Genomic DNA, 13009 nt, shown 5'->3' on the forward strand with positions numbered 1-13009 from the left:
TAAGCTAAATTGGCCGTCTGCATAGACGAAAAGAGCCATACGTTATTATCTCGAGCACTCTTAACTTAACGAACGTAATTAGTTGCAAAATTCTAATGACTCAAACTCTCCCTACGCCCTCTCTTGATAATTTGTTATTGTAGTCTCTGGACTTAATCGTCCACAGACATTCGAGGGATTCGTAGGCCTCTACATCTCAATAAAGAGAACAACAGTGTCTTTCGACCGAGTCACAATACTGTACACTGTACAGTGACTTTGCAGTGGTAGATAGTAGATATCTTATGTGCAGTGTGTAGTCCTAGCAGCTTTGACGTCATATGCACTTACAACGCACTGGGTGACCTTGATACATAACTTTAGATTGGAAATAGACAATTGAAAAACAAAGTTTGCTCAAGTTTTAAAATATGGCATCAAATCAGGTTCCCCGTGAGCCGCTTTGCATATTTTGATACGACGATTTCGAAAATGAAATCAGTTTTTAGCTGCGATAATTATTTTGAAAATTCTGCGCGCAAAGTTTAATCCCGTGCAGCGGCAAACCATCATCAATACAATCACAAGGTATTCGCTTAGCGCAGTCGCTGTTCCCCGGACAATTTTTTTCCTGTTTTTAAAAACGAGTCGCTGTTCCCCGGTGCTCCAGCTCGCAAATCCATAAGGTCATATGAGCGCCAAGGGGTGGATGTCAACAGAGAAGTCCAAAAATCAGGCTTACTCGGCTCACCTCTCTGGCCTCAACAGCACAAAATCTGCTTCGACTATCAAGGCACCCCGGAAATAGCAGTTCACAAGAGAGTGACAAACATACAAAAGAAGTAGAGGAAAATGATGATAGTAAGGATGAGGAAAGAAAATTTATGTTGTTCCGGCACAGTATGAGCATGACATTGATAAATCAGTCCATTTACAATTCTACTGTGCATAAGAACATGTTAATATCCCGCCTTTGGGAATGGTCTAAAGACACTTCAGTCAGCAGAACTGCCCTGGTGGAGAAGGTTGGCGGGTGTTCTGGTGTGGTTTGTTCCTTTTTTCCTATCAAACATCTATCCTACTTATCTATTCTCCTTTTTTCTTTTTGAATGTTACCATCTAGTAACAGCTAATTGTGTTGGAAGAGCTGTAAAACTTCTAAACAACATCCCAGCAAATAGATGTAGATACTCTATACTATAATAAAAACCTACCCAAATGAGAGTCGAACCAATGTCTTCTACGTGCGATGGCAAAGCACCTAACACTACTAACAGCTATATCACAGACGCCAGTTGCCTGATACATGTAGACAGGTAGGCCTACAACAAAGGGAGAGTTAAAAAGTAGCCTACCACAAGTGATAACCCTCTTAAGTTTTTAAATTAAGTTTTAGTAGAGGTTTCATGGCGCTCGCAACTGCATACGGTCATATCAGCACCACGGGGTGGATGTCAAAAGAGAAGTCCTTACAGAGAATCATTATCAGACTTCCTCTGCTCACCTCTCTAGCTTCAACAGCACAAAGTCTACTTCGACTACCATGATAACCCTGTAACCACTCACATACTGAACACACAAATTAAAATACATGCACATAAAAAAAACCCAGGGTAGTCTAGTTCAATTCAAAGCTTTAATTCAGTTTCACACAGAAAATTAAAATCAAAGCCAATACGAAAGAAAAAAAAGGTCAACAGGAACTACGTACAATATTTTGCACAATATGGTATTGGGAACTGGTATTCTGGTAAAGACTCTCGTTTGATTTTATTATCCTTCCAAAGGGAAAGCAGCCAAAAAAGAATTAAAAAATACATCCATCATTCAATTTCACAATCTTCAATCCATTACAATTAGGATATCTGTGAAACACAGATGAAGGAGGAGAAGAAGCAAAGCATTGCGCAGCTTTTGAGTTTAGATGTATTCATAACATCATTCATTTTATTACATTTTCTTCTTTATCTTATTTTGTAAAACACACACCCAAAAATTTTCAAAATTGAGACAAAAATTTATTGAGATTTTTTCAACAAAAATGATACATTTTGAGAGAGAAAAAAATTCAATATGGCAACTGTTTCCATAACAACAAATATACAGTTTCATGAAGACCGAAGCACTTACTGATTAGTACAAACCATAGACAAGCTGCCTGTTTAATAAGAATATGTGTAGCACTGACCCTCCTCCCTCCTTGATTATTTTTGATGGTCTAAAGACATTACATACTACTACTGAATGAGTCTCACCTTGATCCTCACGGAAAGTGACATGATGTCCTGGAAATTGGACACAATACAATTGGTTTTAAAAATTCTTCCTCACATAGGAATCAACCTCACGTTATTTCTTGAGTGTGGAGACTAAGACTAAGACTAAGACTAAGAACCCAACAGTTACATCACAGACACCAGTACCCTGGTCCCAACAGTGACAAGACAGAGAATCTGCCAAAAGAGTGAGTGCGAGTGTGCACGTGCGTTGAAGAAAGGTCTTTGCCCCAAAATGTCCAAGATAAATTTCATGTGATGAGGCCACCTTTTTGGTCCTACTTTAGGACTCTTGCGGCTTCAACAGTTTATTCACAGGACTTCCAAAAAAAAAAAAGCCCTTCTATTCCCCCCCCAAATACACTGAGTAACATTTTGTTCTTTCTGCCTAATGAACCTTCAGTTTAACACACGGCCAGTAAGCACAGGCATAACTCTATATTGGCATAAGGTGACATTTTTTTTTCTTTGAAAAATCTTTCTTCAATATATACATACAACTTGCAATTCTTGTGCTGCTATTTGTGCACCTGAGAACAATACGAGTGATCTAGCTTCACTTTGAGTGAGCAGTTTTCAGAAATCGAGAAAATAGGAACAAGAGGAATCAAATTTCCGAAATATCTTCGCAGAATGTTACATCTTTAATTGACTCAGACGTAACAGCCCTTTGCTATTGTAGAGATAAGCTCAATATTAACCAACAGCCAAGATAGAACCACTCTTAGTCAATACATGTACAGGAACTCTTACTGGTACATTTTCCGGAAAAACAACCGACCTGCTCTTATTATGCAAGATGTAATAGGAATCACATGTCAAAAGTCGGTGTTGAATAACAAATATAACAGCGGAGGGACCAAAAAATAAATATGTTTGACTGAAGGGATTTGGGCACTCATGAAAGTACCAAGATTTTTCACTCATGATTTGTGACACCATAGATGATTCCTAATTGATTGATTGATTGAATGAAGGTGCTGTGCACCCTCATCAACACAATTTTGACCTTTAGTTTTAGTTTTTTTTAGTAGAGGTTTTCCGGTGCTCGCAACTGCATAAGGAAATTCGGTCTTGTATAAGACTGCTTCAACCCTGTCTGTCACAACCAGCCCCAGCTGAGAGGAACACAAGATCCTACCAGATAGATGGGGACAATCAATAAAAAGAAAAAGCTTCTTTACAACTACAAGGGAATCGATCTCCATGTCTCCTGTGAGCGAGGGCAAAGATTGTGGTGTAACCACTCGACCACAGATGTCAGTGAGATGGTATCGTTGAGCATTGCAAACATCATAAGAAACGGTACTGCCACTAAACTATGTTAGCAGATATTTATGTGAAAGTGAAACAATAAAACTGTATCAGACAAAAGCGTTTTGGGCTTTTTTTTTGGCAAGACAACAACGTTGGAATCCACTCAACCCTTTCCTGTTAAAAATAGACAAAACTAGCTGTAGGATAAAAAAAAAAACAAAAAAAAAACCCAGGGTTGGCGCTCAATCAAGCAGAAACCCGCCAGCAATGCCTGTTATTTTGTTATTTTTTTACTCTCCGTCTTAAACATGGTTTCAAAAACGGCAAGCTTGGCTATAATAAAAACCAGACCGCTGACATTGTTCTGCAGTCTTGTAGTTCAGCTCCAGTGAGGTCACAACAGTCAGGCACCATGGTGATATCAGTCGCTTGTCAAAATAATGAAATCGAAGGAAACCCAAATTTTTTTCCGCCCATTGAGCAATTAAAAGATATTTCTTATTTTGGGCTCAACGCCTTTTATTTCCATTTAAAAACCTTAATTAAAGGCACAAAAGATTTAATTTGCAATGTCTAAGTCTAAGCACACTACAGCTTTGGAAGTTACCAAACGTTGTCCTCCATTTTCTCACTTATTTTACCTAGACTCGTGACTTCAGGTGACCCCCATCTCATTCAATCACAAATTTCTCAACTTCTGTTCAAGATAGACGAGTATTTCTTTCCTCAAAAGTCAGGAAAATGAAAAGACTTTTATGATTATACCAATAACTACATTGGTCCAAAAACGGACGAGTGCCTAATTCCACACACCCTGACAATTTACTTTTACTTCCATCAAAGCCCCAGAAGTGTGAACACACCCACTGAAAGGCAAACAGAAGGACAAATAGGCGGCCACTGTAGGCCTAGAATGTGCACAGGAAAGGGTTAACGTAATCCCAAAGTGAATTCTGGTAGCTGCAATGATGAGCTTGGTGAAACATTTGATCGGAACATACACTAAAAACTGTTGTAGTCTACGAGCAGTTAGCATTGTTTAAACAGTAAATACGACTGCCCCCCCCCCCCACACAAAAAAAATCATCTGTACAAGTAGGCCTACAAAGAATTTCACATCATTTCTCTTCCAATTTGTTCTCTACACTTTATCTATACCAGAGTGAGGATGGGGTAATGATGAGGTAGTCTCCCTAAAATTGTTCTTTGATTGAAGTCTCCCTAGGCTGAGGCAAAGAGATTAAACAGTACTAGAGCTTGTGGCAGTGACATCACCCACAAAAACTAACACTGAGATGCTGAGCATTGAGGGTAAGAACAATAGACGGGCGAGTACTTTTCGAGACACACAAGGAGACCTCCAGATGGTCTCGGCAGTCTTGAGAGGAAATCTACAAGCTTGCACTGAAATGACGGGGGCACTCCAGAGTTAAATATACTAGAGCTCATGGGGAGCTGGGTGAAGGCTCAGATTGTTCCAATCTGTCATGCCGCCGAGAGCAAGATGCCCACTGCCCCACGTCTGACACATGTGACTTCACTGCCATGAGCTCTAGTACTCTTTATAATCTCTATGGGTTGAACTGATGACGGTCTTATTCCCATCCAATTTTTCTTTGTACTAGTATGTAGACTTCAGTGATGATGGATTAGGTTAGATCCCCTCCAGCTGCTCTTTGAACTTGATGATAATGTGTGTACAGACCCGAGCGGTGGAAGCATGACTTTGCTTTGTCATACAATTCCATTACTCTTTCTGCACTTATCAATGTTCATCAATCACACCAGATTTAAATAAGAACTTCATGAGAGATAATGGGTAAATGATAAGCTGGTTCCCTTACAACTGTTCTTTGCTGCCCTCCATCAGCACGAGCGACCATGTGTTAATTTCTTTTTAAACGCATTGTTAACTCCCATAAGACCTAAGCAATAAAATAATACCAGTTTGTTCGCACTCATCAATTTTCAGCAATGACACCAGATTTAAATTAGTACGTGCTTCAAAACTGCAGCTACTTTATTACATACAGCAAGGACTGTTTACACATTAAAAAAAATGTTTTTAATGCAACAACTTCCCTCCGTTCTTTGTACATTGTCAAGATAGATGTGCCAAGTGATGAGTTAATTCCCTTCCCCTTGTTCTAAACAATCCATCTAGACCTAAGTAATGATGGGTTACTGGTGAGTTAGTCCTTTAAAATTAATCTTTGAACTCTATACATAGGTGACACGGGTTTGATTCCCTTCCAAATGTGCATTACACTTTATCTAGATATATAAGAAAGTCAAAAAAATGCACAAAAGCATTATAAAAAAAAACATGTGGAACGGAAAATTCAATAAATGCAACAGCTTCAACAGTAATAATCAATATTCTTAGAAAAAAACACATTTCTCTTTAACATGCACATCATGCTATTTTGACAACCAGTATTATACACAAAACACATGTCATCATAATAATAATAGTTCAAAAATTCAAGACGGCAATCTGGTTCAAGCAGAAAAAAAAAACCACAATTCTATGGAAGCATTTATGATATTTCTCCTGCACGCACATTAACAACGAATCAACAACCAAACATTAGATCTCAATAGTTATTTACAACTGCAAACAAAACACTTGTGCACACATACCAGCAACTGATGATGATGACTTGCACTGACAGACCTACTTTTACACACAAACCACACACACAGAGCAACCTCGACACATCTATCCACACAGAAATGCACACCACACAGACTGGGCAAGGCTAATTAGATGATCAAGTATTGCATGAAACCCCCTCACATACCCAATATCTTCAAGTGGCAGATTCTGAGAAATGTCATCTGCAAAGTTTTGTTTGTTTTAAATTCTGGTCCTTTCCTCGTCAACTATCTGTCCAAGTTCTTTGAGTAAGTTATTGTTGGTCTATCCCTTCCTTTTTTGCCATTGATTTTTCCAGTGAGAGTAAGATTTATTTTCAAGGCCTTTATATCAATTTGAACACCCACAGAACTTCAAGACAGGCAAGAGGTGGTGAGAAAATTTCAGCAAAAACACAACACAAAAAGAAGATCAATCTCTATATGAACAGCTTTCCAATAAAGGTAAAAATCTCGGACAAAGAAAGTTTGCACCTGACAGCTTACTATGTCACTGTGATCCACATGCAGTAAAAAAAAACAAAAAACCAGTTTAAATCCCCCACCAATGAATATTAGATCATTCAGGACACCGCAGCTTCGAACCTTCCACTTAGAACCAATGCACACTGAGTGGGACATATTAATCCCAGCATTCATGCCAAGATGCTTGATATTAAAAAAAAAAGTCCCCACACTCGCTTCAAACTTGTGTCATTTGCATGCGACGACAAAGCTGTAACACTACACCATATGCTTATCAAAGAAAAAAAAGTCGAGTACAATAAAGAAGAAAAAAAGCCAAGAGACCAGACCATTATTTACCACCAGCCAGAAGGTTCCTCACAACGTAGACAATGCAATCAACAGAACTGAAATGCTTTATTCATTTAGAATAACCCAATATCTCAGATTAGACACTGCTCCCTAAAGAGGACCAATACCTTAGTCTTGCAAAATTGCTAACCAAAGGGAAAAAAAAAAGAAGAAAAAAAAATTCACTTCCTTTTGGCCACATATATATATATTATAAATAAATAGGAGTAGAGATCACTCATGTGAACCACAGTATGTGGGTGACCCATTGACATAATCAACTTATTTTTCACAGCTCGAAAAATTCTAAATCTCACCCCATCCCATTCAGTCTTCAGATTTACACAAACCACTGGTTTAAGCTCACACACTCCTTTTTTTTTAAGGAGCTCTCTCATAGAAGGCAATTAACTCCCTTGTATTTCGATGCATGATACATTTGGTTGCAGGGAAGCAAAATAGTCCAGTAGGGAAAGAGTTAAACCTCACACAAGCAAAATTACTCCAACTATCCACTATAATATAAATTAGAGATGAGATCATCTGTCTTAATAACATTTCAGGACCTGTTAGGGACAGGTTATCCATCAAACCAAAACAGATCCACAGAAACTGGAACACTTCTTAAAAGTTATACAGTTGTAGGTACACAATGATAAGGGACGCAGGTTGTAAGTAAACTTTAACTCCCCACTGTCTTCACGCATAGTATGAGAGTGTGCCGTTTCCTGCTTCTGTGAGAGGCAGTTACAATCCCACTGTGACTGCGGACTTTGCATCATATGTCCGACATCAAACTGTTCAAAATCAGGACAGGGGTGAAGGGTTATATTTTACTTTTACCCAGGCGCAGCATGACCTCCCATGCTCAAGCCCAGTGTCACTCCATTGCACGGAAAAAGGTCTTGACTTATCAACGTTCTGACAATGGCACAAAACTTATGTCAACAAAATGTTCAAAAGATTCATGGCAACACATTTTAAAGAAAATAACCATCTAGATAAAAAACAACCTCCAAAAAAACACCAAAAAAAAACACACAAAAAGAACAGAAAAACGAAAGACATCCCCACTCAAAGGCCTACATGTGCTCATCTAATGATTATACTGAAAGAATTGAAATCGTGAGCTCTTACGAGATAATGGATTAGAAAAAAAAAAGAGTCCTAAGTAACAACTTTAAACAACTCCAAGAGGAAAAAGCAAAAACCAAACATCTCAATCTGTTTTTCAGCATATATTGTAACTGAAAATTTAAAAAACTCCAAAAATTTCCACAAGTTTTCCAACATGGTACACTATATTGCTACCCAATTTTTTTAGACCCAGGTAGATGTCTACATGATAAGGGTTCAAATACTCAACAAAAACAAACCAACAAGCCCAACCCTGTAGATCTACATCTTAGCAAAATATTATATAAAGATACAACAAGTCAACACACACACACACACACACTTTCAATCAACATACAAAATTGCAGTGAAATGGTTTAAGGTTCAACAACACACAACATCCCTGGAGACAGTTTTTTTCTCACGCCCGTCATTACCCCCTCATGTCAGCGTTGTCGTTGTCGCTGCCGCCGGCTAACAGATTTCAACCCACCTGACTAGCTGCTTGTTCACCAGGGCTCGGTTGATCATCACAGGCTGAAAGATAAGCAAGCGGCAGCGTGAACATTTCATCCAAAACGCAACAAAAAAAGGAAGTAATTTCTACATGAACAGCTTTCCAATGAAGATAAAAATCTTAAGACGTAGAAGGTTTGCACCTGAGAGCTTTCCATGTCACTGTAGTCCACATGCATAAAAAGAATATAATATACTATTTTGAACAAACATCAATGAATTTTCGATCATTCAGGAGACTGGCAGCTTTGACCCTCCCCGTCAGAACACATCTCAATCCACCTGACAAGCTGCTTGTTCACCAGGGCGCGGTTGATCATCACAGGCTGAAAGTGCAATAGTTTGAGTTTGAGTAAAGAGAAGCACAGAGACACAACAACAATCGTACAGTGCTGGGAAGAAGGCAAGACAGAGAAAGACAGAAACAACAGAAAGAACTAAATGAAATGGGACCTACCAGAGACGCCCTCCAACCACCTCGATGAAAGTACAAAATAGAAAAAGTGAACAAAGAAGTACACAAACCTGTAAAAAAAATAGAGTACACAAAACTTGGGATTTTCTTTGTTTGTTTGAGTACAGAGAGGCACACCCACATGAAAACAGGCATTTAGTATTGCAGGGAAAAAGACAAAACAAAACAAAACAAAACAAAACCCCCCCAAAAAAAAACCACAGAAAAAGGGAAAATTGGAGAGTAGGTGAGTACATCTTAGGGAAAGAACGGAGTTAAAAAAAAAAAAAAATAATGTAAAGAACAAAGTACACAATAGCTGTGACAGAGAAAAACAAAACTTTGTACAGTACTCACAATGGTCATGCAGTGCTAGGAAAAAGCAAGATATACAAAGAGAAACATCAGGGGATAGATAGTATAGAAGCAAGAACTACCAGCACTGCCCTCTAACCATCTGCAGTGTTTAGATGACCGGGGGGGGGGGGGGGGGGGAACATCGCAACTGTACCAGAACACTACAATCCCGATTCTTGTGAATGGCTCCAAAAACACATAACTGGAAACAAACTGGAACTTTTAATGAATTATGTCAAAGTCTGATGGCTGGATGTTTGTGCTGCGTGTATACGAGTGCACATATGAATTTGAGGGTGTGTGTGTGTGCGCGCACAATATGCGTGTGTACGTGAGCTCGCTTGTAAGTGCATGTGCCTGGGTGTGCACGAGTGTGTTTTTAACATAAACATTTTTTATCTGTGTCTATTTCATAGGGATGTACATACTGTATACTCGTGTTAATGTGTACTTGGTTCATGTTTTAATGTATACTTGTTTATGTGTGTAACGTACAGAGTTGTTCACCACATCTGTCTGATAAAGGAGTATGTGTGGTATTCCCACGAACTCTTATATGACTGTATCTAGTTGAGAATGTCGTAAAACTCTTTCTAAACCAACTGATATTCTAGTCTGTATGAACCACCAACCTGGATCGATAACAACATGAACCACCAACTGAAACTGCATCGTGTGTGTGTGTGAGTGCGTGTGTGTGTCTGAGTGTGTGTGAATGGCAATGAAAATTCAATTTTTCGCTTTAGCCCTTTTTTATATGGCACTAAGAAAGAATTTTCAATTCTTAGAATTATTTTTCGAATGTTAAGAATCTGTTAATAAATAAAAAGTTATGGGGTTGTAAAGGTCGGCAAAATATGGATGACCCACATGTAGGGAAATACTCCAAAAAGTAGACCACGCAAAGGCATATTCTGTAAGAAAATCAACGATATTTCAGCAATTTATTCGAGCTTTCGAAAGAAACTCGGCTACCCAATGAGTTTTTTGGAAGCAGAAATCATTTCTAACAATTTCGTAGGTATTTTGTGATGATTAAAATTTTGGTGTTCATATACTGAGTTGCAAAAGTTCTGTCACACCCTTTATATCACAATAATTTTAGGCACAGTGTAAAAATTGCAGAAAAAATTAAAAGTATGACTTGTGTGACTTATGAGACTCCTTGTGCAAAAGCAGACGAAAGAACTCATAAACCGGAAGTAGTACGTGGACAAAGTGTTGGTATAGATTTCTCTCGGTCTGTGTTGAAATCAACGCTTCCTACACACAACATTTGCTTTGAATCAAGTAGACAATGAGTAAACACACCTTACACACTATAAAATTCAGTACTTTTCAACGGTTAGGCAGAATTTTCACCTGTTTTCAAAATAATAAAAAAACAATATATTCTGAAAACAAAAGGGGCTGTGTGTATAAATTCTTTAATTGCGCTTTCTGCTGTTGCAAGACACGTAAATGTGTGCAGAAGAACCATCGAACGCTTGAACAAATGTTTTAACACCACTAGAACTGTCCAAGACAAGCCTAGACGTGGCCAACCAAGGGCACAACTCAATTCAAGTAATTCAAGCTGGAAGAGGCCACACGCCATACTGAACAAACTTTGATTTGGATTTTGCAAGGGTCAGTGGGAATAAAATTATCTCCCTTGAATAAAGAAAGACATTTGCCAATTCTTTTCACGTTATGTTGGCAGAAAATGAATAAAGATCCCATGTACCAAATTTCTCTCAGCTATGTTGAATAGTAAATGAGTTATTGTACTTTTAAGGTGGGTGTGACAGAACTTTTGCCACTCGGTATATTCCAATTTTGCGAAAAAGGGGTGTCGGAATGATAGCATTTTATTTATAGTATCGTATCACAACAGGGGATTTTAAAGAATATGTCGGCAGCCTGACTAAATAAAATAATGGCAAAGCTTTCTTTAATGACCTTAGACCATGCCAACCTTAAAATATAATTTAATTCAATCAAGTATGCCGTAAAAACTCTTGAGACGCGAACACCTCGAGGCGAGATAAGCTCGCGGAATACCCCCATTACGATGTTACAGAGGAACAGAGAGAAAAACAACCGAATGCGCCCGCCCGCCATTGCCCTATTTCAAGTGACCAATGATGAACGGGCCTGGACTAGTCATGCAGGGATTTGTAGGTCACATACATTTGTGAAGGAGTGAGAGGAAAATGGCCGGTCTCCATGCCAAGCCGTTTTGGACAGGGCATTTAAGATCGGATCTAAACAGCTACTCGACACAGAACGTTCAAATTTGAGGACACTATAGAGGAAAGCTAGATCTCTTACCTTCTCAACATTGAAAATCAAGCTCCTTATAGTTTTCGGTATACCAGATACGAAAGTGTTCCCAACACCAAAAGTATAGGTTAATTTATGAGTACAAACATCAACGTCCACATATCATTAGTTTGCCCTATTTTCTGATTGGTTGCCAAGCTTCATTCACATTGGTCTTGAAATAGAGCAGACCGAGGTTGAGAAATTTAGTCCCTTACGTTCCGACCCGGTCTAAAAATTCACCCGCAAACAGGGACCAAAATTTCGCCGCACACGAAAGCCCGATTGGCATTGCTAGTGTGTGTGTGTGTGTGTGTGAGTGCGTGCATGCACGTTGTGTGTAGCTGCGTGCCTGCTCGTGTGTGTAACTTACAGAGTTGTTCTCTGCATCTATCTGATAGAGGTGTACATGAGGTATTCCCGTCTCTGTGCGCGCCACCACTTGACACTGTAGCAGCTTGTACTCCGTCATCTCCCACAGTGACATTGTGGCCTCATTGCTGAAGTACTGCTCCGCTGTGGTAGGAAGGAAAAAATATTTTAATTTTTTTATAAACAAACAAAAACAAAATCAACCCACCCACCCCCCTTAAAAAAAACCCCAAAATGTGAGAAAAAAATCTTTAAAACACACAAAAATACTTAACATGGAAAAAAGTATTTTAAAAATATAAGTGAAAGAAGAAAAAAAATGTCACTAGAAGATCCCTCCTCAGACTACTTTGCTGTCAGAATGGATAAACAAAGGACAACTTCTCACTAGAACGTTTATAAAAATCAAAATCATAGCCCCGACCTCTCAAGACAATGGCACATGCCAATCATAATATTCGGACAGTATGTGGTTTTACGCAAAGGAAATTCCAAAAACAAAACTGCTTAATCTGAGAAAGTCGACTGCCTCGAGCAAGATTCCACCATATGCTATTTTGACAAGTGATGTATGCTAGTCTTAAACTGAGGAGTCGATACGCACTTGACATCATTTTGCTTTAGTGCATGGCAAAGGGACAGAAACAACAGATGAAAAGGGAAGAAATATGACTTGCTTGAGGCAACCTTCAATCACCCACAAAATTGCTTTCCTCATTACCAAAAAACTTACAGCAAACAATACCATCATACAGACACGCCACAGCGCCAAATTCTTAAGGGAAGACCCGGGTCGGAGATCCCAGACAATATCGATAAAAAAATTTTCAAACTATCTTTAGCTTTTGCAGAAAAACATCCTTTGACATCTGTTGTAAGGGGTCATAATGACGAAACTGTTGTCAAAACACCCTAAATGACCTTA

General features: G+C 38.8%; 1 protein-coding gene across 1 annotated transcript in view; it reads right to left on the minus strand.

The window, feature by feature from the left end:
* Positions 1-1596: 1596 nt before the first annotated feature.
* Positions 1597-13009, minus strand: part of LOC101851563 (A-kinase anchor protein 1, mitochondrial) — a 38188-nt gene continuing 26775 nt past the window's right edge. Inside the window, exons 8-9 of the mRNA XM_035968382.1 lie at positions 12086-12228; positions 1597-8923 (exon numbers count right to left, since the gene is read on the minus strand). Of these exons, the coding sequence (XP_035824275.1) occupies positions 8825-8923; positions 12086-12228 (242 nt within the window). The 3' untranslated portion in view covers positions 1597-8824. The remainder of the gene's footprint in view (positions 8924-12085; positions 12229-13009) is intronic.

Source organism: Aplysia californica, unplaced genomic scaffold, assembly GCF_000002075.1.
Source record: "Aplysia californica isolate F4 #8 unplaced genomic scaffold, AplCal3.0 scaffold00055, whole genome shotgun sequence".
NCBI lineage: Eukaryota > Metazoa > Mollusca > Gastropoda > Aplysiida > Aplysiidae > Aplysia > Aplysia californica.